We start from the raw sequence: 25,239 nt of genomic DNA on the forward strand, positions 1-25,239 counted from the left end.
TTTGCCACTAATCCTGTTAGGTTTACTTTTTACATTGAAGATGACAATGATGATGAACATGGGCAGTCGGAGGTGTGCACACTTTCACAAGCTAGCTGGGTGTTTAAGAATAGAGATCTGCACCCCATTCAAAGCCATGCACAGCACCTGCACATGGATGCACATGCCCAAATTATGCCCACGGTTTTTAAAAGAGTTATGCTTGTGATACTCCCTAGGGCTTTGATTGGTGTTTGAGGATCGTGGGGGGGGGGGGGGGAACGGGACAAATTTAATGAATCCCTAGGTAAATGTGTGTTGCATGAAAGAAGCCTCCTCTGAGGTCTGTGTTGTTGAAGCTTTAAGCCTGAATATTCCATTCTTTGAACTAAATTATCCAGCTCTTACATTCCTATATAAAACACCAGTCTGGAAATGAGCATCTTGGTGATCTTGAGAAAACAAAGTTCTAATGCTTTTAATATGCAAGTAAAGTTAGAATTTAGGCTTATTGCTATAACTTCAGAAAGCACCTTCACAAATATATTCAGATATTTATTAATATTCTATGAATATTTGAATCTCATGAAGTCAAGCCCTGATCACTGAATAGTTGAATCTGGAAACCCTGCTGGCTGTTAGTATTTTAGACAGGAATTATTGCAAATCCTTTTGGTTTTTAAAGCCTACAGCCAGGAGAAATTGAATGTTTAAATTAGGGTTAGATTAATTTTGATTTAGTTAGATAAAGAATCAAATATATTCTCTGTGTGTGTGCATGCACATTTGTGTGTTCTAATCAAAGTAAGACTTCAGAACTTTCCAAACACTGTACTTCAAATATTGTGTTCAGTAGAATACATAAAGTATTCATTGACCATGAGAAAAAACTATTCTGCCTTCAGTTCCATGGATATATATTAAATAAGTCATGGGAGATGGGCTCCTCCATATTTTCAAGAGCGAACAATAGCACAGATGAGTGACAGCTTTCCAGGATTGCAGTGGCTCTGAATAACAGCCGTGATAAACAATGAAAAGCAGATGAAAGATTATTGTGTGGTACTAATATCATCATCATCAGATATGAAAGTGACCAAATATAGAGAATCAATAAGGGTTTGGTCACTCTAAAAAGAGTAACTAGTCCTTTCGTGATAAAGCCAGGGCTGCACAGCACATTTGTGTGGGCAATAATGATATTTGCAATTGGTGCAACAGAGATAAAGCATAATCCAAAAAATTGAAGTGTTGGGTTGATTTCTGTGAAAGTTAATCACTTGATTAGAAGGAGAAATGAAGTTTCTTCAGAGGAACATGCAAAGTATAAAAGTAAGAAAAGGGGAGAAATTTGCTCTACCCATGTTAGTTTCTGTACAGTGTTGATTAGGCTAGGATCGGATTCTGTATACAGAAATGAATCATATTAGTCACTTACAGCCCAACAATACTCACATCTTGAGTATAGCATTCCTCATTTTGATGCCCTGATCTTTAGGATTGGGGTGGAAAGTCCAGTTTGAGGCATCTAGTTGTCCATTTCAGAATTGTTAGATCAGCAACTACTTAGCTTGGTCACTTAGCTTGCTTCTGAAATATCTAATCTGGAATTAGAGGTAACATGAACATGAAGCAGTGTCCCCCAACACAGGGGCAGCTGCGCACTTCCATTGCTGGGCTCTGTTGAAAACTGCTTCTCCACGCCAACCAGGAAGTGACCTCTCCAGACAACTGAAGGGCTCTCCTGGGTGACGCGGATGCAGTTGAATGTGTACTCCATCCATGTCCTCTCTCCCTCCCAGCACCACCCTGGGCCGCTTTCCATGGAAATCAGTGAGGCTTACCCAGGCTGTAAAAGCTGAATATTAAACCCACCCACCACTGGTAATTGGTAAAAGCACATCAGTCACAGCGATTTGTGATTATTTGTATGTTTCAAACTTTTTTTTATATATTGATAGTTTTTTAATGATATTTTTTTCTGATTTTTAGTGATTCTTGTTTATATCTGTAAGCTGCCTTGAGTCCCATCAGGGAAGAAGGTGGTGTAGAATAATTATAATTATAATTATAATTATTTATTTATACCCCTCCTCCCCGGCCAAGACTGGGCTCAGGGTGGCTAACATCAAATAAAAAAGACAGTTGAAAACAAAACAAAAACACACGCCACCCAGTTGATTAAAATACAGCTTAAAATGCAGCCTCGTTTTACTGGTGGCCCATAAAGCAAGACCATAAGGGGAGGAAATATTCACCAGGGCCAGCTATCCATGCTGGTCCTACATGGGCCAGTAAAAGGGCCAAGTGAAAATTTATATGCAGGATCCCATATAAGGGGTTCCATCAAAAAGAATAAAGGGGTGGGGTCAGACTGAGTCCAGACCAAAGTCCGGGTGGAACAGCTCCGTCTTGCAGGCGCTGCAGAAAGATGTCAAATCCCGCAGGGCCCTGGTCTCTTGTGACAGAGCGTTCCACCAGGTCGGGGCCAGTGCTGCAAAGGCCTTGGCCCTGGTTGAGGCCAACCTAACCTCCTTGAGGCCCGGGACCTCCAAAGGGTTATTATTTATGGACTGTAAGGTCTTCCGCGGGACATACCAGGAGTGGCAGTCTCATAGGTCCAAGGGTCCTAGGCATGATCATAATAATGCAAAACCGCAAGGACTGCCACGGTCCCCTTCTCTTTGTTGAATGGAACAAGTCTTTAAATACCTGTATGGGTGCAGTGGAAAGAAAGAACATTCTCCTGGGTGTCCAGAGCCATGCAGTTTAATTCTATACGTGTTTACTTTGGACTAAGTCCCTCTTTATTCAGGGCCTCCTGTTCACAGGAGTGCAATCATCTGGCTGGAATGAGTAATATGAATCATCATTGTTTAAGGCGGTAGTTGTAAACTTTCTAGATTTAATAGGAACAGTTTAATTAATAACAATTATCCAGAATATTACTGTGGTTTAGGTAATACCTCTGAAAGTGCGGAGGAGGCTTGACATTTTCCTTTCTTTGGTAGATAAACCCGGCTACTCAATCTTAAACCCCCTTTCATTGTGCTGCCTACATTTATTAAGGTCTGCATGAGTCTGTATATTCACGGCAGTATAATCACCTGCTTTAGACGGAGTCAAACTGCTGGTCTGTCTTGCTCAGCATTGTCTACACAGGCTGGCAGCAGTTCTTTATATTATTGTATTTTATTTTGTTTTAATATTTTGCTGGAAGCTGCCCAAAGTGGCTGGGGAAGCCCAGCCAGATGTTCAGGGTATAGATAATATATTATTATTATTATTATTATTATTATTATTATTATTATTATTATTTAGGGTTTCAGCCAACAAACAATCCTGGCCTTACCTGGAGACACCAGGGACTGAGCCTGGGACTTTCTGCAGGCAAAGCAGGTACTGTGCTACTGAGCTGTGGCCCTTCAATAGTAAGTTCAGCACTTCTTAAAAAAAACACAACAGAATGTAAAACTCTACCTGCAGTTTTAGGTGGAGGAAATACTTCTGTAAAGGGAAATGCACACACAGCCCCCAGGAAGTAAAATCTGTTCAAAGCTGTACTGTGCAGGTCATGGTCTTCATACCTTCCTAACAACTGAGAAGCTGCCACGCGCTTGTTGAGACTTTGCTGTAGAAGTGTCAGCTGGACCATTAGCATGCCCTCTTCCTATATTTTAAAAAGACAAATTGCATTTGACTGCGATGACGCTAATTATAGTGGAGAGGTTCAAGCTGAGACCCCCTGCTGGCGAACTCAGCCAATAAACCATCTGTGACTGACAGGAGTTTCTACCGCTTTAGACAATTGGAATTTCATAAAAACCGTTCTTCTCCTCCCTGCCCAGCCGCCTCCGAGAAGAGAAATTGACATGAACAGGCGAGATCCAGAGTCACCACAGAGCAATCAGAGTGTTGCATTACTGAGATCATGGGGGTTTAGCACAGAAAGCTCAGAGCTCTGATAAACCAGCATATTGACCCCCAGAGGAACAATGGTAGCTGTCTCTCTATCTGTACATCATATAATGAAGACAGAAAACAGTTACCTGTAAGATTATTATTATTTTTTAAAAAATCTGTGACACGCTTTCGAGGTATTTGACGAAACGTTATTAACATGCAGCAAGGGCTAATGATCGCAGAAGTTAGTGCCAAGCGCATTCCTGTGACATTGGCATCATTTCAATAATTTTACAGTACATTTGAATTGCGGCAGCAGTCATCCGCTCATTTTCCATTAACTTTGCCTAGAAATTTCTTGCATCCGCACATGGAAGCAAAGTGTCAAGCGTCTCCTTCATGCTCGGAGACATTGCCTGAATCACACTGACGCTCTGGATAATTGTTATTAATTAAACCTTTCCTATTAGCCCCTGTTTTAGTTGTAACAAACTGCAAGTGATTGCATTCAGGCACTCTGTCTTTTTTGTTAGAATGAAGGGCACAGAAGTGAGCCCCGTTCATCAGGAGATTTCTGTTGTAACACTGAGTAGCTAGTCTCTTGTGGCTTGATTATTATTATTATTATCATTATTATTATTTTTAAAAAGGAAAGCCAGAGGTTGGCGGGACGTACATTGATGCATAGGCTCATTATTGTCAAATTAGATTCACTGACTTTCACTGCCGTTTACCAAGAACTGATGAGTAGCTTCAAGGACCCTTTGCAGCGGGTAAATTCACGCATGGGACCACTTGCCACCAACTGGTTTGTACATGCTTTGACAACTCCTTAATATTATGCAGGAATGTTCAGTCACAAGTCTTGCTTTGTGCCTTAAATGGGTCACATTCCGTACGCTGTGAGCGTGCAGTAATGACTCCTTCAGAAAACCCTGCACATGCACAAATGCCCTCAGAAGTTAGATGAAATGGACCTTTGCATTGTCCCCATTTAGGCCATGGGGGAGAAAGCCGCAAGGCCCCTAACATTTGCTTAAGGGCAACAGGAGATAATAGACAAGAATATTAAAGAAAGGTCTTTTGTTTCCCAGAGCTTGTGTGCACTTGTATTTACTTCTGGTGGCATCGAACAGCTAAATGTAACTCGTGAGGCAGCTGGTGGTCTGCTCCCCAATTGTATGGCTACAACTATCTCATCAGATAGAAGTGGGTATCAGTTAGCAAGGAACGGCAGCCTACATCTAGCGCAACCAAGATAAGCTAACAAGATACAGTGTAGGAGGTAGAGCAGGACTAGGTCAACATGGTGCCCTTTAGACTCCAATCCGCACCACCATTTCTTCCTAACCAACAACCAAGGTTCTTGTTTTGATAAAGGGATGTAGGTGAGGGGTGAAATGTGTGACCTGCATGGGGCTCTTTGAAGGCAAGGTTTTAAAACACAGTGAAATAAAATACTCTCTTTCGTTGCCTCCAAAATGGAATACAGTAGATAAGGACCCAGGCTATGATCCTGAACATACTTTGCAGGGAGTAAATGCCATGGAAATCAATTCCCAGCAGGATCTTAGTGATATTTACATGGAAGTAATTCTGACTACATTTAACAAATATGTTTAGAATTTCAACCTTACACGTAGTGGAAGTCTGGGGTGGGGTTGGGGGGTTGGACAAGGAGGTGGCATCGTGGAGACAGCACTTAACTGACTGGATTTGTTGTAAACATTTTTTCTTCTGTTTTACCACTGCTTCTTGCTTCCAGCTGAGAACATGCAGTATGTATGATCTGGGTAGCGGGGGCTGGGGGGAAGAGGACACAATAATGCCCGGACTCCTTGCAAGTGTGTTGTATTTATTGTGCTCCTTCATTTGGATATTAATGTTATGAAAGTTCATCATCAATAACAGTGAAAACCTTAGCTTTTTTCAGCTGTGGAAATGTGAGTTCCCTTCACTTGAATTAGTAGCAAGCCATTAAGGTTCACGGGCTTGTCTTTCAAATACAGTGTTACTGACCTGCAGCAAGGTTATTCGATAGCCCAGCTTGGCTCTGTTCCAATACTTCTTAATATTGTCCTTGACTTTATTATACTGCTGCCCTTGACTAACGTCTAAGGCAGGTTTTTTTTTTTTAAAAAAAAGTATTTCAAAAATCACTAGGGACCCTGAAAGCCACATCATTGAAAAGCCATAATTGAAAAGCAACTGGGGGGGGGGCGTCCCCACCCACCCTTGACTACTCTTCCCATTTCTGGGAGCCTTAAACATGGTTTTTTTTGGGGGGGGGGGCAAAACCCATGACTGAATAAAAAAGGTCAAAGGAGCAGTTTCCTATAGGCAAGCTGGGCTTTATGAGCGTTTAAAAGAAAAAGAACATAAAGGGACATGACTCCCAAAGGCAGGGGTGGAGAATCTGTGGTCCTCCAGAGGCAACTGGATGATGGCTCTCATCCCCCCTCCCCCCGACCCTTTAGCCGTACTGGCTGGGCTGATGGAATAGGAGCCCAACAACACCCGGCTGGCCACCGGCTCCCCCACCCCACTCTCACGTTGTCGGTGACCTCCAGCTGGATGGAAGTGCAGAAAAGTGTAGGCAGCACTTGGAACATGCTGATAGGCTCGGATGCAGGGGTCACTTTCACCAGTGAAAGCCAAACCCCAATTTGTTCCCTGTGCCATCCTTCTTCACAGAGAATGGTCCCTTCCATGCACCCTGGGGGCAGGGTGCTCAGGTGACTGGCTGGCTTTGGGGCAAGCTATCTCCATGGCATTAACCCCTGCCAGGGCACCAAGCCCATTGGGGCTGGGAGATCATTATTCCTGTGGAAGCTGCTAGGGAGATGTGAGGGGAGGGAGGACCAAACTGCCAAGAGTGAATCCACATCCTGTATCTGAAGGACAGGGAGGAGGGAACAGCTGCTTGCTATCAGTCCCCACTTGATACAATCTAAACTCAGTAGGTTTCTGTGAAACCTTGCTGATGTTAGCAGTAGAAAGTCTCCTATTTGATCCCACAGCATCAGCCCCACTCTATCTCCGAGGGGTTTCTAGACGGCAAGACTCCGGTTCTCAAAGTATTCATCCCTTGTAGAGATGGCTATATCTGCTGAATATGGAATATAGCTGCTGCATCGGTGCATTTCATACGACCACTAGAATTGTCAGCTTGCAATTTTAAAAGCAGGCAAGTTCCTTGCTATTGTGTTTTCTGAAGATTCAGCTTGAATTTGAGTTGGCAGTTTTTGCTAATGGGTTACATATGCCAGTGTGCAGCACATGGAACATGTACACAGCTCTCAAAATTCCCCTTTGCCCAGCATGTTTATTGTAATGCAGAGGTGCCTAATCTGTGGCCCTGCAAGTGATGCCAGACCACAAGTCCATCATCACTGACCATTGGCCCTGCTCATTGCAGCTGATGAAGTCGGACAACATGTGGAAGGCCACAGGTTAGCACCCCCCCCCCCCCAGCTTGTTATTATGTCCCCAAGTATCTTTCTATTATTATAAAGGGGACAACGCTGGACAAATTTTGTGCTTCTAACAGGACATGCAGAAGGAAGCAGGATACCTAATGAAGTTGTGCCCAAGTCATTTATCCTGCTGTTTAACCAGATTTTCAGATTATTATTTTTTTTTAAATCGGTTAGGGCAAAGTGTGAACTAAGTCCATTTGTAGTGAATCAGCTAATGGTAGTGGGGAAAGTACTTGGACTTCCGCTTGTTACTGACTTCCTTGAATTCATCACCACTGAAAGTCAGCTTCTGCAATTTATTATGGAATTGTTTTAGGTGAAGAAAATCCCTATAAATCAAGCAAAACTACAGAGAGAGAGAGAGCGAGAGCGAGCGAGAGAGAGCAAGGAAATGTCATGAGGAGCAGCACCAGTTTTGATATCCTCTTTCAATCAAGCAGCTGGCTTTTATTAATAGCCTAATCAGTGCCATAGCATGTCTCATTTAAAAACAGTAACTTGCAACAAAAGTTTAAGTGTTGACTAAGGCAAAGAAAATGTGCAGACCATCTCATTGGTGGGAAAGCATTCCATACAATTCTTCTTCAGGCTAACCTGGTCTCTGGATCAGGGGCTGAATTGAGAGTTTAGGCACACAATTTACAGGGTGGAGGCGGTTTGGCTTTGCTGTTGAGACTCAAAAACTCTCTTCCAACCTTTTCCCCAGTAGCTGATCTAGATAAAAAACGGAACACAAAACACCTTGTATCAATCAATGGCTATGTGTGTACAGAGTCCTTCTTATTAGACATCTTTCACTGTACCTGAAGTAGAGAGCAGGTACAAAATGCATTCTCCATTCTCCTCTAGGACCTGATTCAGACAACACACTGAGTCAAATCTTTGCGAAGTGAGACCATGCGGACTCTTGCTTAGGAGCATGAACTTGCTTTGCTCTTCCTTGGTCTGTTTTGCTGGTTATCCAGACTAGGGCTTTCTCCTCACTAACCATGAGCCACAACCAAGAACTAACCATGGTTAATGTGAAAAGAGTTCAACAATGTATCCCGGTTTGGATGACATAGTAAGCCAAACCTTGGCTTAGTGTGGTACAACATGAGCAGCAAACAGGGCTGGAGAGAAGAAACAAAGTGGCTGAAAGCTCCTTTTTGACCATGTGCTCCCATAGTCACAGAAAGCCATGGTTTGGCTTGGTGTGTCATCTGGATCAGACCATTATAACCACAACCAGCTTGCTTAATAACTTGGATTAGGAGAAGCTTTCAGAGTAGAAGATGGAGCTTCTGATCAGGATCTGCAGCTCATAACCCCCTAGATGAAAGAAGCCCCTATTTCCTTCCTCCCGCTGGATCAGGTCAGTTAGGGAACGTAAAGCTCCATTGGAAAACTGCTTAAGGTATTTTTGTTTTGCTTTATTCAGATTGTGAGCTGCTGTGTTGATCAGCAGAAAATATTCTACAGTAAGTTTAATTTAATCTTTCTTAAACTTGTGGGAATTGGAAAGAATGTCATCTTCTGCTGAGGCTCCCAATACGCTGGAGGAGCTTTGGAGAAACATCAGTGTCAGTTAATTTTAATTTCATCCTTGCTCAGTTGAATAGAGGGTTTTTAAGCCCTAAAGGGGACATTTTATACTTAAGCACTTCACTTCCCAAATGTTTGTCGAGCGTTCCTTTTTCTTTTTCTGAATTTTTAGTCCTCTTCTAGCTCAGCAATGCAGAAAGAGGAGAATATTGGGGTGTGGTTCTCTATAATTAGGCCATTACTCAGTCTAATTACCCACAACAGATATTTGTACCTTTTCATTATGTGACCTATGGATTATGTGGCAATTACTAATTGACTTTGGGAGAGGATTATTATGTAATTTGTGGATCTCAGGGTAATGCTTTAATTTTATGGCACAAGTAACCACAGAGTTAGCCTGTAACTACATAGTAATTGTAGTGCAATCAAATGGTGAATAATTACACATAATTACATTGATCTGTGACTGGTGAAGTTAAATGCTGATCACTACCACTCTGGACTGCCACCACTAGAGGCATCTCTCTTGCACAAGCCATGATGGTGAGATGAAAAAAGTTTCCTGTAATTTACCAAACGTGGTTTAAAACTCTGAGGTGGAAAATAAGAGCTCTCTTGTGACCTACTGAGATGGGTGTCCAAGCTGCCATTGGTTTGAATGGTGTTGAGCCTGATATCAGATGAATGAATGGGCACAAATTTCAGTGTTTTTGTGTGCTGTTAATTAAAACACATTTAACGTCAAGTAAATGTCTGCAGCCCTCAAGCACCCCTCTGTTCAGTCTCCCTCCCCCATCCCCCCCACATTCAAAGGCGAATGAAAAGCTGAATCCCAAAGGAGGTTTTGTGTTGTTGGAGTTGCTATGGTATTCTTTGCTCCTGTACCAAAGCAATGTGTTGTGCAAGTTAAGCAGACACTTGGTCCTCTAGGAGAGTGCCAGCTTTACAAAGGAGTGAGGGAAGAAAAACCCTTCATGCTTTGAAGCTAGGAAGCATAATTCAGTAAGGACTGCAAGTGGTTTGGTCCCAGCATCGCAACAGATGTTGTAGAAGCTCCTGGGTGAATTTATTCTTCTTTTATACACACACTCACATGCATGCAAAAGGGCTTCTCTGTTGTGCTTTGTGATTATTCATCACAAAGTTTGTTGTGTCTATCCTCCCTCCCTCTCCCCCATCTCATCCCTCTTCGAAACCAGCCTTTAGTCACAATATAGGAGAGCTTCTTCTGTAACCAGTTAGACCTACAAATGGAAAGATGGGAGTGGGGAGGAAACAATGGTCCAGGGTGGCAAAGGAGGATTAAGCTTCTGGAGTGCAGGTGATGGGTGCGTGCAGTTTGGCATGCAGGGACATGAAAACCTGTAACTTCTATGCAACTATTGAAAGCACAGGGGGAGACAGGACCCCATCTTTGCATCAGTTGCTCCATTCCATGCCTTGTCCTGTTACCTCTGGTGATGGCTGTATGTGTGATACCATGGCTGGATGTTTTGCTAGTTTCTAGGAGCAGAAGAAAGAATGAAGCTCACTTCACTGAAAGGCTTTCAGGCACTTCTCAGTTCATTTGGAAATAGCTGTTACAAATAGTTGTAAATCCCCTCCTTAAATTGCCTAGCAAACAGAAAACATCTTCATTTTCCCTATGCCAGGAATAACTGTTCAATTGCTTCATTCCCTAAAAGGCTAGTGGTGCATGGTATTTATTTTATTTTTTTGTCACTGCACATGTGAAATAGCAATTGACATTATGCTTCTGAGTTATGGCTTCACTCAGTAAACTCAGAGGAGTAACTGTAAATGCTAATGAATGCTCTTTAGAGGAGGAATCATTGTTATGAGATGAAAGTGTATACAGAAATACTGGAAATATTGTGAAAAACATTTGGACCAGTTGGCAAAGTGTTGGCAACAGGCTTAGGAAACCTACGTTCAAATGCCGGCTTGGCCATGCATTGTAGGGTAACCAAGAACAAAGAAATACAGGACTGCTGTATCTTTAACAGGTGCATTGAGTTTTAGCTGTGCAGATGCACGGGTGAAAGAATCTGTATTCTGAAATTCCCACACAAAAAATAAAGACACAGAAGCTCTTCCATTCTTTTCTATAACTGCTCACACTCTTCACTTGCTGGGCAGCCCAGGAGCAGAGAATAGCAGCTTCATCTAGTCTATTCAAAAGCTCATCCCAGTAGTCTGGGGCTAGTCCAGTCAATCTAGCTGCCTGTTACTTGAGGTGCATAGCTGATGCTTCTCTTTTAAAAGGCTTGGATGGACAAACAGTCTTGCCTCTTACTTTTCAGGCAAGTGGCCAAAAGTCAACCCCCAATCAAGCTGTTGTGTGGTTTTTATGGTTTTGGGTCATCCTTACCCACAGATGGCTAATCCTTTTACCATTCCAGAGTAATCAAACCATTCTTGTTTCACAAGGTTTCCAATGCACCCGAATGCCTTTTAGAGTAACAGTGGTTGTGCAGTGCTTTTTGATCTAGAAAGATGCATTAGCAGCCTTTGGTTAGGATGGATCATAGCTAAGCAGGTTATTGTTAAGCAAGTGTTATTGACAAGAGGTTGTAAGCTGCTCCATATTCGTGTTGTTGTTTTTGAGCAGGACATCAGATTTTAAACAACGGTAATGTTTCTGGTGTCTCAGTCCCATGGTGAGTGGATGCAAATGGAGGGAGGGGAGCAAGGGGCAACCTCAGCCCAGCCCAGCCCTCCTTTCTGTGGCTGTTAGGGGGATTCACCTGCTAGCTGGGCTCCCCCCTGGGCGGGCAGGCAGGCAGGCAGGCAGGCAGGCAGCGCAGCTCCATGTATGAGCACAATGCTGCAGCTTCTCAGCATCATTTTCTAAAATACAGCTCAGCCCAGTGAGGAATATCTCTCTCATTAGAATAAACTGTTGCTTCTGTGCATTGTAATGCCTTCTGAAGAAACATGTAAGAACAATAGGAATTTTATAGCTAATGCTTACAATGGGGGGGGGGGGAATAATCCTACCCAGAGTATCTTGTTAAATATACCGGTATATTTGCTTATATGTCTATTTGCACATCAAAGCATGTTTAGTAGTGGTGCTTTTGCAATCTAGCTTCTAGATCTGTGACTGACAATTTTTATTCAGAGGATGATGGTGAAATCTGCACAATAGCATCTTCTCTCTCAAGCATTGTTAATGCTTTTATTAATTCAGGCTGCTGCAAGGGTGGCAGGGGGACTGTCACATGATTAAATACAAAATCAAAACTAATTCACACAACCACAAAAAAATAGGTACTAGGGAGAATGTTTATAGCATATACTTCTCCTTGACATAGTAGTTTTCTATATGTAAGGAGTTTTTACCTGGGGATTCCCACTTGCACACTACTGTGATATGCAGAATATAGACTTGCCTTCTAGTGGTGCAGCAATAAAAGTGTTAGCACGTTTACAAAGCTAAGCAGGCACCACTATGGTTTCAAATTGGATGGGAGTTGGGCTAGATGACCCTTAGGTCCCTTCCAACTTTATGATTGGCTCTCAATTAAATTTCACTGCATAATGCATTTCTGAAAGAACCATTACTTAAGAAAGCCAAAGAGTTGTCATTTGCATCTTTGCAAGGCTATATGTTGTTTCATATTTCAGTTTGTATTTGTGCCATGGGCATAAAGTTTGGGATATTGATTTATTTTAAAATTGCTGTTCCACCTTTTCACCAAATGGCACTGAATGCAGTTTTTAAAAATCAACATAGTTATAAACTGATCTATAAATCAGTTTTAACAATCCTCCTACATCTGTGATTCACCTCTGCTGTTTGGATTTGCAAAGCATAGGAAATCTTTGGATTCAGGCCAGGAAGTGGAAAGTGTGCAAGGGCAGTACACTGTATTTGGATGAGAATGCCACAGGGACAAGGGTGAATTAAAGTAAGTGGAAGAGGTTCACAATCCTCATTAACCCAAAGTATGGGTGGCCCCTAGGTGTCTGATGGTCACTTAGGTTATGAGAATTCTCCACTTCAAATGCCCAGTTAGGCCTGCTTGAATGTGAGCTGTGTCTCACTGTGAGAAATTTTAGCTTGGTAATTGTGCACTGAGGCTGAGGCTACAATCGTACATGCATGCTTACAAGGGAGTTAGTCCCACTGAGCATAAAGGGACTTATATGTGAGTAAACATATCTAGAATTGCACAGTAGCTTCATATATTCATATCAGCGGCAGAGCTGCAATGTTCCTAAAGACCCCCCCATAATAAAACATAAAGAAATACAAATTTTAAAACATGCAAATAACTCTCACATCAGCTTCCTCCACTGTGTCACTTTCTTCCCACCAGAATGGTGTCTTGTGCCATTTTTTTTATTATTATTCCTACGCAAGTAGATCCAGATTCACAGCAAGGCCACGAGGAGAGCCAGATGATCATGCAGATGGCAGATGACAAATCTAGCAAGGTTTGACGAGTGGAAATTGCTTGCTCTAATTGCTTGTCAAGTCCGGTACCTATGTTAGAGTTAAGGACTTAAGCTCACGGCGAAACAATGCTAGAACAAAATAAGGAAAAGGCTGTTAGAAATTGAGATGGAGGACGGGAACGGCAGTTAATTTATTCCCAGCCTAAGTTAGAAAGATGGTTTTGGCAAAGCCTGGAGAGCTTGTAGCTAGTTGTGTGCATGGTGTAGACCCTCCAGCATATTTTCACAGTAGTGCAGTATTTAAACATAGGAACACCTTTACAGATGGGCCATAACACAAAATAATAATTGTTGACCAAGGAAGAAAAATGTTTTTCATGTCCATTGTTGTCAAATCTCAAAATATTTGCTTCACTTCCAACTACAGACCAATTGCCCTCATTGTACAGTGTCCTAAAAAAATGTTCACAAACTAAGCAATGACACAGAGAATATTTCTGAAGTATTTGTTCTTCAATAAGATGTAACAGTTCCCAATATTTGCATGTATCACTACTTCTTATAAAGCAAACATAGTGTTGCATCCTATGCAGTGCAAGCAGAATTCATACAACAGGATTACCCCTTCCTCCATTCTCCTCTAGTGCACCCCACAAATCTACCCTTAGGGGTCCCCAACTCTCTGGATCAAGTTTTAGAGGGTGTGCAGGGGCTTCCAGGTGTCACAAGAGGAAAGAGAAGTTTCGTTGCATATGCAGAAGTCTGTCATGCAAACAGAACTTGAGTGTGAGATAGATCCTGTATCCGCTAGTTCCCAAAAATATTTATAGCTTTGAAGAAATACTTATATTATGTAGCAGTCATAAGTCCCAGTATGGAACTTTGAAAGCATTTGGTACCACATTAAGACATAGCAATTTTTGTCAGCATCCCTACTCAACATCACCATCATGTCTTTTGCCAGGTGCTTATTAGTATTGCATAAATATATAAAAATGCCCTGCAGAATCAGACCAAAGGCCTACCTACCTGGTTATATCTACCTAGTTAAGCACCCTGTTTTCCACCCGCCCACTACCAAGACATGTGGGCAATAGCACTCTGCTGCAGTTTTCCCCACCGACTGGTATTTGGTAATGTGCTTCACTTGCTAATTGTGTTCTGTATTAGCATCCATTGCTTGCTGGTTTATAGGCTGGTTCCTTCTGGTAATGTAACACTGCAATCTCAAAAAAGTAAAATCGCTACAGGACCCTTCTGAAATGTTAGGACATCTGTAAAATCAGGAAAGAACTTGGGAAACAAAACCACGAGAAAAGGCAGAATATGGGTCTTGCAATAACTGTTGCAAAATGAAAGGAAAGGTAACAAAATGTGTAGCTTTCTTGCAAAGTCATGGGAGAGAGTCTTGTCAAGATTTCAAAGTTTTTCTTAGAAGTAGCAGGCATAGTCCGGGGAGAAGGCAGTGAGATGGTAACGTAAGCATGGTCTTCTGTGGCAAATCTGTTTCAGCTGCATTTTGCATAATGGAGAACATACTGTTCTTTTGGTTTACTTTTTTTATTTTACACAGTCACTTAGCACAGATTCACATGCTAAACGTGGCCATTATGTATAATCTCTGCAGCTAATGCAGGCGATCTGCTAGTTGGAGCATAATAATATGTGAGCTGATGGAGTGGGAGACTGTAGCATGGCTGCATCGTCTGTAATCAGGGGAGCTCTGGAATCTCTCCCTGATTGTGCAAATTGCCACTGTGGCATGCTATATGGGTTTCAAACCAGCACATATTAACTGCGCATATTAGCAGACAATTTGCATGAGCTGAAAAGTAAGCAGCCACATTTAAAGCACCTGATTCAGACTGAGGGCTGAGGTGAAACAGATGCAGCAGGACTAGTCTGAGATAATGGGACCCCGTGGACCCTTTTCAGGGCCTTAGAAATGAAGGCAACTTAGTCCTTCTGGAACTGTTAGGCAACCTCAAGATGATTTCTTTGGTCTTTTCCAAGGGACCTGATGCTGGAGACAGATGCCTCATTTGTTTAATGGCCAGTTTGGACTCCTGACTACCATTAAGTCAATCTCCTTTCAGGTTGCTGCTGCCTCAGAACAACCCTTTTAAAGTTACAAGTGGTTACATCAAGATTAGCGATGGTGCACACACTGGCCCCTTGGCATCTTTCTTAAAAGGCCATTTGTGAGGCTTCAGAATAGAGGCATTTAGTGTACCAATGTGTGGTTTAACACATTCTTTCAAGACTACAGAGCAATGTTTTTACTTGTATCAGCCAAACAATTTAGGTTGATAAAGTCTTATAAGAAAAAGCTTACAAACACATTGCAGTTGTGTTCAAAAGAGTGCTCCATGTCGTTAAGCTGACATGGGAAAGTGAATTTTCAGTTCTCTTTTCATAAATGGACTTCTGAAATCAATGGGTCTGATCTTGTGAGCAATGCCTTGTGTATATACCGCCTGATTGGCAAATCGATTGGCAAATGAAAGTCGTGCTCTAGTCAGGCAAGACCTCGTGCAGAGAGGCACGGCTGGTATCTTTTCCGGAGCCCCTCTTTAACAAGCTTTTTCCCCCTTTTCCTTTTTTTTAAAAGTAAAATGACACTCTCGCACACAAACAGCTCCAGCAATTTAAAAAGTAAGCTGCAGTTTTGATGAGGAGAGATGCACAAAAGTGCATAGTGTTGCATTAAGTAAAGTTAATTAAAAGTAAAAGAAACAACCAGCCTTGGCTTATCGAAAATGTGCTCCTGAAAATATTAGCAATTATTTAAATGTTAAAATGGAATTCATCAAGGGATAACTGCAGAATGACTATATATTTCTGTAATCATTTGTAGAATGTAGCTCTGTCTCTATGTTTCTTGTTTGGTCCATCACATATAATAAATTTCAGAATGCATGTTTTACGATGTGATGAAAAAATATGCCATTGAACTCTTTGTATTTATTAATCTGTCATTTAAACAGTTCACTAAAGCAGGAGCAGAATGCGGAAGATGCAATGCGTGGTTGCGCAGCTCCTACAGCACCATCAATAAAGCAAAAAATGCATGGCTAAAATAGTTAGAGGCCACACACCAGCCTTGGTTTTTGAAAACAGTAGCAGGTTAATATATTTTCTGTTTAAAGTCTTCTTTGTTGTCAGAATGTCAGTTGGTGGTGAATCCTTACTTAGGGTGGTATTCAGCTAATAAGTCCCATCAGCAGAAGTCCTGTTCAAGGAATTCCACTTGTACAACAGGACTTTTCCCCATCCTTTCCCCCCATGTGCACCCCAAAATCAGCCCAGAGTGGGTGGAAGAAAAGTGTGTTATAAATTTAAGAACATAAATACAAATAAATTGAAGGTAGTCATTACTGTATGATTAGCTTAGTCTGGAACCATCCTAGTATTTTCATTGCAGGTGTCAACATTTGGGGTTGAATATTTAATTCTGAGTAGATATGCGTCAGTGCTGATATTTTTATGGGAAAAACTTGCATTTAGATTTCAAAAGTTGGACAATGTCATGTGTTCAAACTTCAACATCTGCCATTTCACTTTCTGATAATTAAACATATTTTGGACTAGCCATAGTTTGCCAAATTCATTCCATGTATAGCATCAGTGTTTTTTGCTTGTTGTCATGCATTGGGGTGGCTGCTAAAAATATGTACAAATCTATATGACTCCTAATTTCCTTGCTAAGCAGGCAGAAGGCTCTGTGTATTAATACTTGGCAATTGTATAGCAATTTATACATGTCCAACACAATTCATGTGCCTTTATCTCAGGTAGATATATATATATGGGAAAATGTGGTGAGAAAACGTACAGCACAACGTCAGATTGCAGTTTTAAAAATCTACTCTATAGAAGAGAAAACTTCCTGCTAATTTTTGGAAAGTTTTCTCCCAGCCATTTCTTCTTTTGCTCCTCCTCCTCCTCCTCCTCCTCCTCTTCTTCTTCTTCTTTTCTCTCTCTCTCTCTCTCTCTCTCTCTCTCTCTCTCTCTCTCTCTCCCTCCCCCCCATATGTAGACACACTTACCCTGGCAGGTTGTCGTGGTATAATATATTTTATCACTACAGTGCACTAATTCTTGCAACTTTACTGTAAGGTGGGCTGGTATTATTATTGTAGCCTGATGAGAAATTAGACAATTGTGTGAATTCATGGCTGGGGCTTCCTGACTGTCACTTAATGCCACTCCTCTATGGCAGCCTTCGCATTAGCATGACTGAACCTTCTCTGGGGCTCTAGTGGTTTCTGGCTGGCTTTTTATACTCTGCTACACCAAATCCCATTTTGTTCTTTTTTCTCCAGAACAGGAAGATATTTGGTCTCTCTACTCAGATCTTGAAAGAGTAGCAAGGCGCTTTCTTATAAGGCCATAATATATCTAAACATACCGTACGAAAATGTTTTATGAAACTTACAATTGCAATCTTGTAGAGAACCTTCCTGATTCTGACCTCCAGTCGGGATTCTGACACTATTCTCACTTAAGAAGGCACTCCTTTGTCATTATAAATAGGGCCTGTGTTTCTCCAGCGCCACAGGGGTCATTTTCACATGGTTAGCTATGTCTTGCAGGTTTCTTTTTCAAGGAAACATTTGTGTCAGTTCTTCTGTCTGCAGATTTGCATAATATACTTCTGCTCCATCTCAGACTTCAGAAACTCTTGTAAACCTGGATCTTATTTCCTAGGCTCTCGTCAGAAAGGTTGTCACTAAACTGAAAGAATTCTCCCGCAATGCTCTGCTCATCTTTTGGTATTTTACTCCAATGTATCAAAAGGATACAGACAGAAAATGTTCTTCCCGAAATACATCTTATTGCACTTTTGCTGCCAGGTGTCTCTATGCTTGTTTTCCTAAATTTAAAATCCTTTCTGAAATCAAACCAATCTCGCCTCTAGTCTTTTCTCTTTGGGGGTAAAATATTTGGGATGGGGTGGGTGGAGAACTCAAATAGCTGTTTATTTAGCATAGGATAGAAATAGACCAAAATATCATGCTGGCTCATATTTCTCAAAGGCAAGAGATTTATGAATGAATTCCTGGAGAAACCTCTTTGGACCAGGCATGGAGTTTTATCTTTTCTGGATAGGATGTTTGTAAGCAACATGGTGCTGAGCCAAGACATATTCAGAGCACCTAGCTGCTGTGTGTACCATTAAACTGTGCAGTGGTGGCCAGTAATTCAGATTGCTGGAGCTGCCAGAATGTTCAGATGTACACTTTTAAGTAAGTAAAATCCAAGAGGAAATTTGCACAGAGAGATTTCTGTAGTGTAGAGGCTGTATTCCCCTTTTGGATACTACATCTGCCATAAAATCAGGAAAGAAACGTACTCCCTTCCCCCCTCCTCAAGTTGGCATCCTAAGCCTTTGAATCGGCTGCAGAATCTGGGTGGTTGTTTGTATGATTTTAGTTTTTGGAATAGTTATCCAACCTTTACATTCAAATGCAGTTTCTTTTTCCACAACTGGGGACTATCTGGACCTGGGGGAAAGGGTTCTTTTGCACTCACTCTGTCCTTCGGCTACAAAAAAAATCTGGCTTGCAATACATATTTGCCCATCTCACAAGATGTGGATATATTTTGAACCAAGCTCCCTTGCCCCTGAAAATGCTCTTCTGCCTGCAAATTACATCAATTTCTTTATGAGTTTCTAATGCCTGTGTGATCTGGTCATGTGTGTGCAGGGGCAGGGCATCCATATTGTCAACAAGGTCTTTGCAAAATCAAATAACTGTTTGCTGACTTCTCAACCTCAACACACTGCTCCTGACTCGCCAGGAACATAAACTGTCAGTTACTTGGATTGGGCTCAGCTTGCACCTGACATGAGCTGGGCAGCAAGACCTGACCTGCAGCAACAGGTGGCTTCTCTTGGGCAACTAGCACTATGACTTGGGTAGCCCACACTGCTACTACTACCACCTCCTCTTCTCTCTGGTAAAATACTTGATTGGCAGTGCAAGAATATGCTGGTAAAAATAATAATTCAAAATTCTTTTTTAAAAAAAGTTAGTAGATGATGCTTGTACAATTACAATTACAAAGTAGATGATGCTTGTACAATTGTACAGTTACAATTAGAAGTGAGGGGAAGAGGTTCATACTGTTGCTACTATTGATAACATAATTCTAAAAACTGTTGGTGGCAAGGACAAGATAGGTCTATAGAAAAGAGAATTCTTAGATGCCAAGATCCAGGTTTGGGGCAAGTACTCTCTGGTGAGAGAACCCCAGCAGAGATTCTGTTGGGAGCCACCCAGAGTGGTTGTGGAAGCCCAGCCAGATGTGCAGGGTATAAATAATAATAATAACTTCTTCTTCTTCTTCTTCTTCTTCTTCTTCTTCTTCTTCTTCTTCTTCTTCTTCTTCACAAAATATGCAGCAAAATAAAGCATGGAAACATAGGCTGTCAGACCTTTAAAATATGACCTTGTGAGTTCCCAAACTTCCCTCTTCCTGTAGTATAGAAAAGACCACACGTTTAGTTTACTTACTCTCCAAACATCAGGTTGAGGTGCTTTTCAATGCAGCATTCAGAAGGCACAGGCAGTACAACTTGGCTTAGTTACAGTGGTGAGAGTTCCTTAATTATTGGTACACAATAATGGCTTGTAAGAGCCATGAGGTCTGAGCTTGGAACAACCAGCTAAGACATCTTTACATGCTAAGCTTCTCAGGTAGACTAAAAGGGAACAATAGGCTTGATTACTTTCCTCCCAAGGTGAAGGGGAGTGACCTAGAGAAGTCTGTCAGAACCCCTTCATGCAGTAATTATACTTAAGCATGTTGGTTACATGAAACTGGTAATCCCACACAAGCTTTCAAGAGATAACTGTACATGCTGGTCCTTCATTGTTCTGCATCACTGTGTTTGGTTTCAGCAAGCCTTGGTTTATTGTGTAGCACTAAGGAGGCACTTGCAGTGGTGAGCTTGAGAGGGTGCACATTTTCTTGCCCTGGACTCCATCTCTATTCACCAATAAAACAAAACAGAACAGAAGAGCACAGAAGGCACATAAATTTGATTGTTTCATTCAGGTGTAAAATAACAAACCTAGGTTCTTTTGCTTGGCATTCTGAAACTAGTTGTATTTCTGTGCCCCACGTGTGCTTTGGCTAAGCCTTCTACCAAAAGAAGTCTTTCCTTCTCATTTGGTAATATCCAAACACCCCGTCTGCAGTGTACCGTATTCAGACCTACTTAGGTCCTTTGCCTTTAAGTTATAAAGGTAAAGGTAAAGGTACCCCTGCCCGTACGGGCCAGTCTTGACAGACTCTGGGGTTGTGCGCCCATCTCACTCAAGAGGCCAGGGGCCAGCGCTGTCCAGAGACACTTCCGGGTCACGTGGCCAGTGTGACATCGCTGCTCTGGCGAGCCAGAGCCGCACACGGAAACGCCGTTTTACCTTCCCGCTGGTAAGCGGTCCCTATTTATCTACTTGCACCCGGAGGTGCTTTCGAACTGCTAGGTTGGCAGGCGCTGGGACCGAGCAGCGGGAGCGCACCCCGCCACAGGGATTCGAACCGCCGACCTTTCGATCGGCAAGTCCTAGGCGCTGAGGCTTTAACCCACAGCGCCACCTGCGTTCCTTCCTTTAAGTTATAGTGGCTATTTAAAACAAACCTTTAGTGAATTCTGATAACATCAAAATTTATTTCATTATCCTGGATTCTTGAGTGGTTGTTAAGATGCTGCAAAAGTTATGTCAGTGTATGACCACACAGTAGTTCAGCTTATAAGCATTTCTCCATAGTTGGGATTGGCCACCGCACTCATCAGCCACTGTAAGGTAATGTACATTTGAGTCTGTACTAGGTTTTCACTGGCTGCCCTACTGATATATTTTCAGGCATCACTACCGATCTTCTGATCCCATTTCAATATACACCACTTTTGAATTGCAGCATACACATGCTTGAAATCCCATTGTGAATATTAACTTCAATGCAGAGTTGCACATATGCAGATCACGGAACGTAATGAAGCTTTTCTCATTTTCTGTTTGGAATCCCACCTGTATCTACCCCATGTGTTCTGTTGCTGCAAATCTTGTGGATTTTTCAAAAGCATATTTGAATGTGGAAGAGGTTGGCTAAATGGCCGACAGACAGGAGAGTGAGAAAACACCCTGTGGGCATGAACCATTTTGTACATTTTGCTCAAATGAATTCACTGGATTGTAGCTTATTTTTGTATATATTACCATTTTGCTTCAAGCATAATACATGGAGTAAAGAGGCATGGTCTAATGGAGTCAAGTGCATCATGTACAGAAACCTTGCTCTTGTGTATCTTGCTACAGTTGTATATTTGCTTTAATTCTAATTCTTTCTTCCCCCTCATCTTTCTTCCAGTTTGTGCTGGCACAGAGAACAAGCTAAGCTCTTTGTCTGATCTTGAGCAACAGTATCGTGCATTGCGAAAGTACTATGAGAACTGTGAGGTAGTTATGGGTAACCTAGAAATCACCAGCATTGAACATAACCGAGATCTCTCCTTCTTACGGGTAAGTGACATCTCTGCTACTTTAAAAATACATGTGAGCTGACATTTGGTTTTGCAATGACAGATTGAGGCTGTGTACAGATGACAGCTCTACAGAGATTTTTAGGGGGTGATGTAGAGCTGTATTGCCAGTGGTACACAGGGTGTTTGTGTGCAGGTGTCCTGCTGTGGCCTTTAGTCAGATTGATTTTGCAAGTTCCCATAGGGCTCTAATTTGTACTCTGTAAAAGACAATGTTAGCCTTTGGAGGAATGCAATAGATCCCTGGAATGGATGTGTCTCTGTTTTGGTGTAGCTGTTGCCAGTGCCTTTTGTGTAGCGCCTAGGAGAGTAACACGTACAGCTCTGCTCTGTAATTGCTAGGGCAACTTCGAAACTTTGCTCTGTGCAACATGAAATACTTTCTGCATAGCTAATTGAGTAATTTACCTTGTGACAATGACTAGCAGTCCTAGTCAGCTTTGCCACTTAGACAGTTTTACTACTCCAAGCTGTTAAATGGAACTACAGTGGTACCTCGGGTTACATACGCTTCAGGTTACAGACTCCGCTTACCCAGAAATATTACCTCAGGTTAAGAACTTTGCTTCAGGATGAGAACAGAAATTGTGCTCCAGTGGCACAGCTGCAGCAGGAGGCCCCATTGGCTAAAGTGGTACTTCAGGTTAAGAACAGTTTCAGGTTAAGAACAGACCTCCAGAACAAATTAAGTTCTTAACCCGAGGTACCACTGTAGAGAAAGTGGCTGCATTTATTTGGTTATATTAAGTTTCTATACCGCCCTTCATCTGAGGATCACAGGGGAGTTTACAATACAAAAGCAAAAAGATACATAACATAGTAACAAACTAAAACAATAACCCCCCAACACATATTTAATTAGGGAAACTGAGTAAACACCGTATTTTTCACACCATAAGATGTACATGACCATAAGGCGCACCTAGTTGTTCGAGGGGGAATGGAAGAAAAAAAAATATTTAAAGAGAGTGCTGAGCAGAGCCTGTATGCATGCAGGCTTTTCCCTGAGGAGGGAGAAGCCCCCAAGAGCCACACACACACACACACACACACACACACACACACTGCATGGCTCTTTAAAGGGAGCGCGGCTATCCCTGGCTTTTGCGGGAGGTGGAGGAAGGGACAGAGCACGCAGCTTATGGGATAGCCGCACGCAGCCTCTCCCGGGCAAGGGGAGCCTTCATCCCCTACCCGGGAGAGGCTGCGCACAGCTAAGTCTCCCCCAAGAGCTGCACACTCCCTTTAAAGAGCGCGTGGAGTGTGTGTGCGGCTCTTGGGGGCTTTTCCCCAAGGAGGAAAAGCTCCACGCGGCTCTTTAAAGGGAGTGCTGAGCAGAGCCTCCCACCTGTATTCGCTCCATAAGACGCACACACACATTTCCCCTTACTTTTTAAGAGGGGAAAAGTGCGTCTTATAGAGTGAAAAATACGGTACATATCCCGTATTTCAGCCTTTTTTGTGATACTATGCTATCTATGATCAAGCTTCCAGTGCTGGATTAAGGCTAGTATGGCCAGAGGCAGAGCTAGCTGCTCTGGGACCTGGAGCAGCACACATGCTGTGCACCTGAGGGCAGGGATAGCTGCCCGCAGCAGCGTCCCAGAGGGGCGAGACGATGTCACACCCCCCTCAGGGATGACACCCGGGGTGGGCCAGTGAGTGTGGCAAAATTAATATAAAAGGGCAGGTCATTGTTAGTGCACCACAGTTGGTACACCACAGAAATTACCATCTGTGTGCTCACTTGATGATATATTCTATTATTGATGACCAGATTACATAGACTAGGAATTAAAAAAACCTTGCAAATGAGAGAGAACTGCAAGATCATGAAGACTGATGTTCTCTCTCTCTCTCTCTCTCTCTCTCTCTCACACACACACACACAGAGAGAGAGAGAGAGAGAGAGAGAGAGACTGATTCTGCTCTTTGGTTAAGGTGTGGATAGTTTATGAAAGAACTGTTGTAATAGTGCCTGTACAGTTTATATGCTACTTACAGTTTTTTCTATAGTGACGTATAGTGTCCAGATCAAGGAAAGACACCACAATCTAAGAAAGATGTTGACAAGCTGGAATGTGTGCATAGGAGGGGCAACCAGGATGATCAAGGGTCTGGAAACCAAGCCTTATGAGGAACGGTTGAGGGAGTCGGGGATGTTTAGCCTGGAAAAGAGGAGAGTGAGAGGAGATATGATGGCCATCTTCAAATATCTCAAGGGCTGTTACATGGAACTGAGAACAAGGCTTGTTTTCTCCTGCTCGGGGTGGGGGTGGGGGTAGGACTTGAACCAATGGCTTCAAGTAACAAGAAAAGAGATTCTGACTAAACATATGGAAGAATTTTCTGACAGTAAGAGCAATGGGACAGTCTCCCTTGGGAGGTTGTGGACTCACCTTAAGCAGAGGTTGGATGGCCATCTGTCATGGATGACATTCCTGAGATCCTGCAAGGGGTTGGACTAGACTAGCTCTTGGGGTCCCTTCCAACTCTACAGTTCTATGATTCTATATATGTAACTGTTATATTTGTTTTTGTTGTATAGTCATTTAGTCGTGTCCTCCTCTTCATGACCCCATGGACCAGAGTATTCCAGGTACTCCTGTCTTCCACTGCCTCCCGCAGTTTGGTCAAACTCATGCTGGTAGCTTTGAGAACACTGTCCAACCATCTTGTCCTCTGTCGTCCCCTTCTCCTTGTGCCCTCCATCTTTCCCAACATCAGGGTCTTTTCCAGGGAGTCTTCTCTTCTCCTGAGGTGGCCAAAGTCTTGGAGCCCCAGCTTCACAATCTGTCCTTCCAGTGAGCACTCAGGGCTGATTTCCTTCAGAATGGATCGGTTTGATCTTTTTGCAGTCCATGGGGCTCTCAAGAGTCTCCTCCAGCACCATAATTCAAAAGCATCAATTCTTTGGCAATCAGCCTTCTTTATGGTCCAGCTCTCACTTCAATACATCACTACTGGGAAAACCATGGCTTTAACTATACAAACCTGTGTTGGCAAGGTGATGTCTCTGCTTTTTAAGATGCTGTCTAGGTTTGTCATTGTTTTTCTCCCAAGAAGCAGGTGTCTTTTAATTTCGTGACTGCTGTCACCATCTGCAGTAATCATGCAGCCCAAGAAGGTAAAATCTCTCACTGCCTCCATTTCTTTCCCTTTTATTTGCCAGGAAGTGATGAGACCAGTGGCCATGATCTTTGTTTTTTTGATGTTGAGCTTTAGACCATATTTTGCGCTCTCCTCTTTCACCCTCATTAAATAGTTCTTTAATTCCTCCTCACTTTCTGCCATCAAGGTTGTGTCATCTGAATATCTGAAGTTGTTGATATTTCTTCTGGCAATCTTAATTCCTGCTTGGGACTCATCCAGCCCAGCCTTTCGCATGATGAA

The 25,239-nt window shown here is 42.4% G+C and overlaps 2 protein-coding genes across 6 annotated transcripts in view; one reads left to right on the forward strand and one right to left on the reverse strand.

Moving 5' to 3' along the window:
- The window catches only part of ERBB4 (erb-b2 receptor tyrosine kinase 4), an 837,205-nt gene that overhangs the window by 279,127 nt on the left and 532,839 nt on the right, over positions 1–25,239 (forward strand). For all 5 annotated transcript variants that reach the window (XR_014556491.1, XM_083704220.1, XM_083704222.1 and 2 more), the window contains exon 2: positions 21,675–21,826. Coding sequence is in view for 4 of the 5 variants with exons in the window: in XM_083704220.1 (XP_083560346.1) it covers positions 21,675–21,826 (152 nt within the window). In the remaining variant the exon portion in view is untranslated. The remainder of the gene's footprint in view (positions 1–21,674; positions 21,827–25,239) is intronic.
- Positions 1–25,239, reverse strand: part of LOC310831628 (uncharacterized protein) — a 466,313-nt gene that overhangs the window by 32,979 nt on the left and 408,095 nt on the right. The window lies entirely within an intron of this gene.

This window comes from Podarcis gaigeae (genome assembly GCF_964106915.1).
Source record: "Podarcis gaigeae genome assembly, chromosome: 1".
Lineage (NCBI taxonomy): Eukaryota > Metazoa > Chordata > Lepidosauria > Squamata > Lacertidae > Podarcis > Podarcis gaigeae.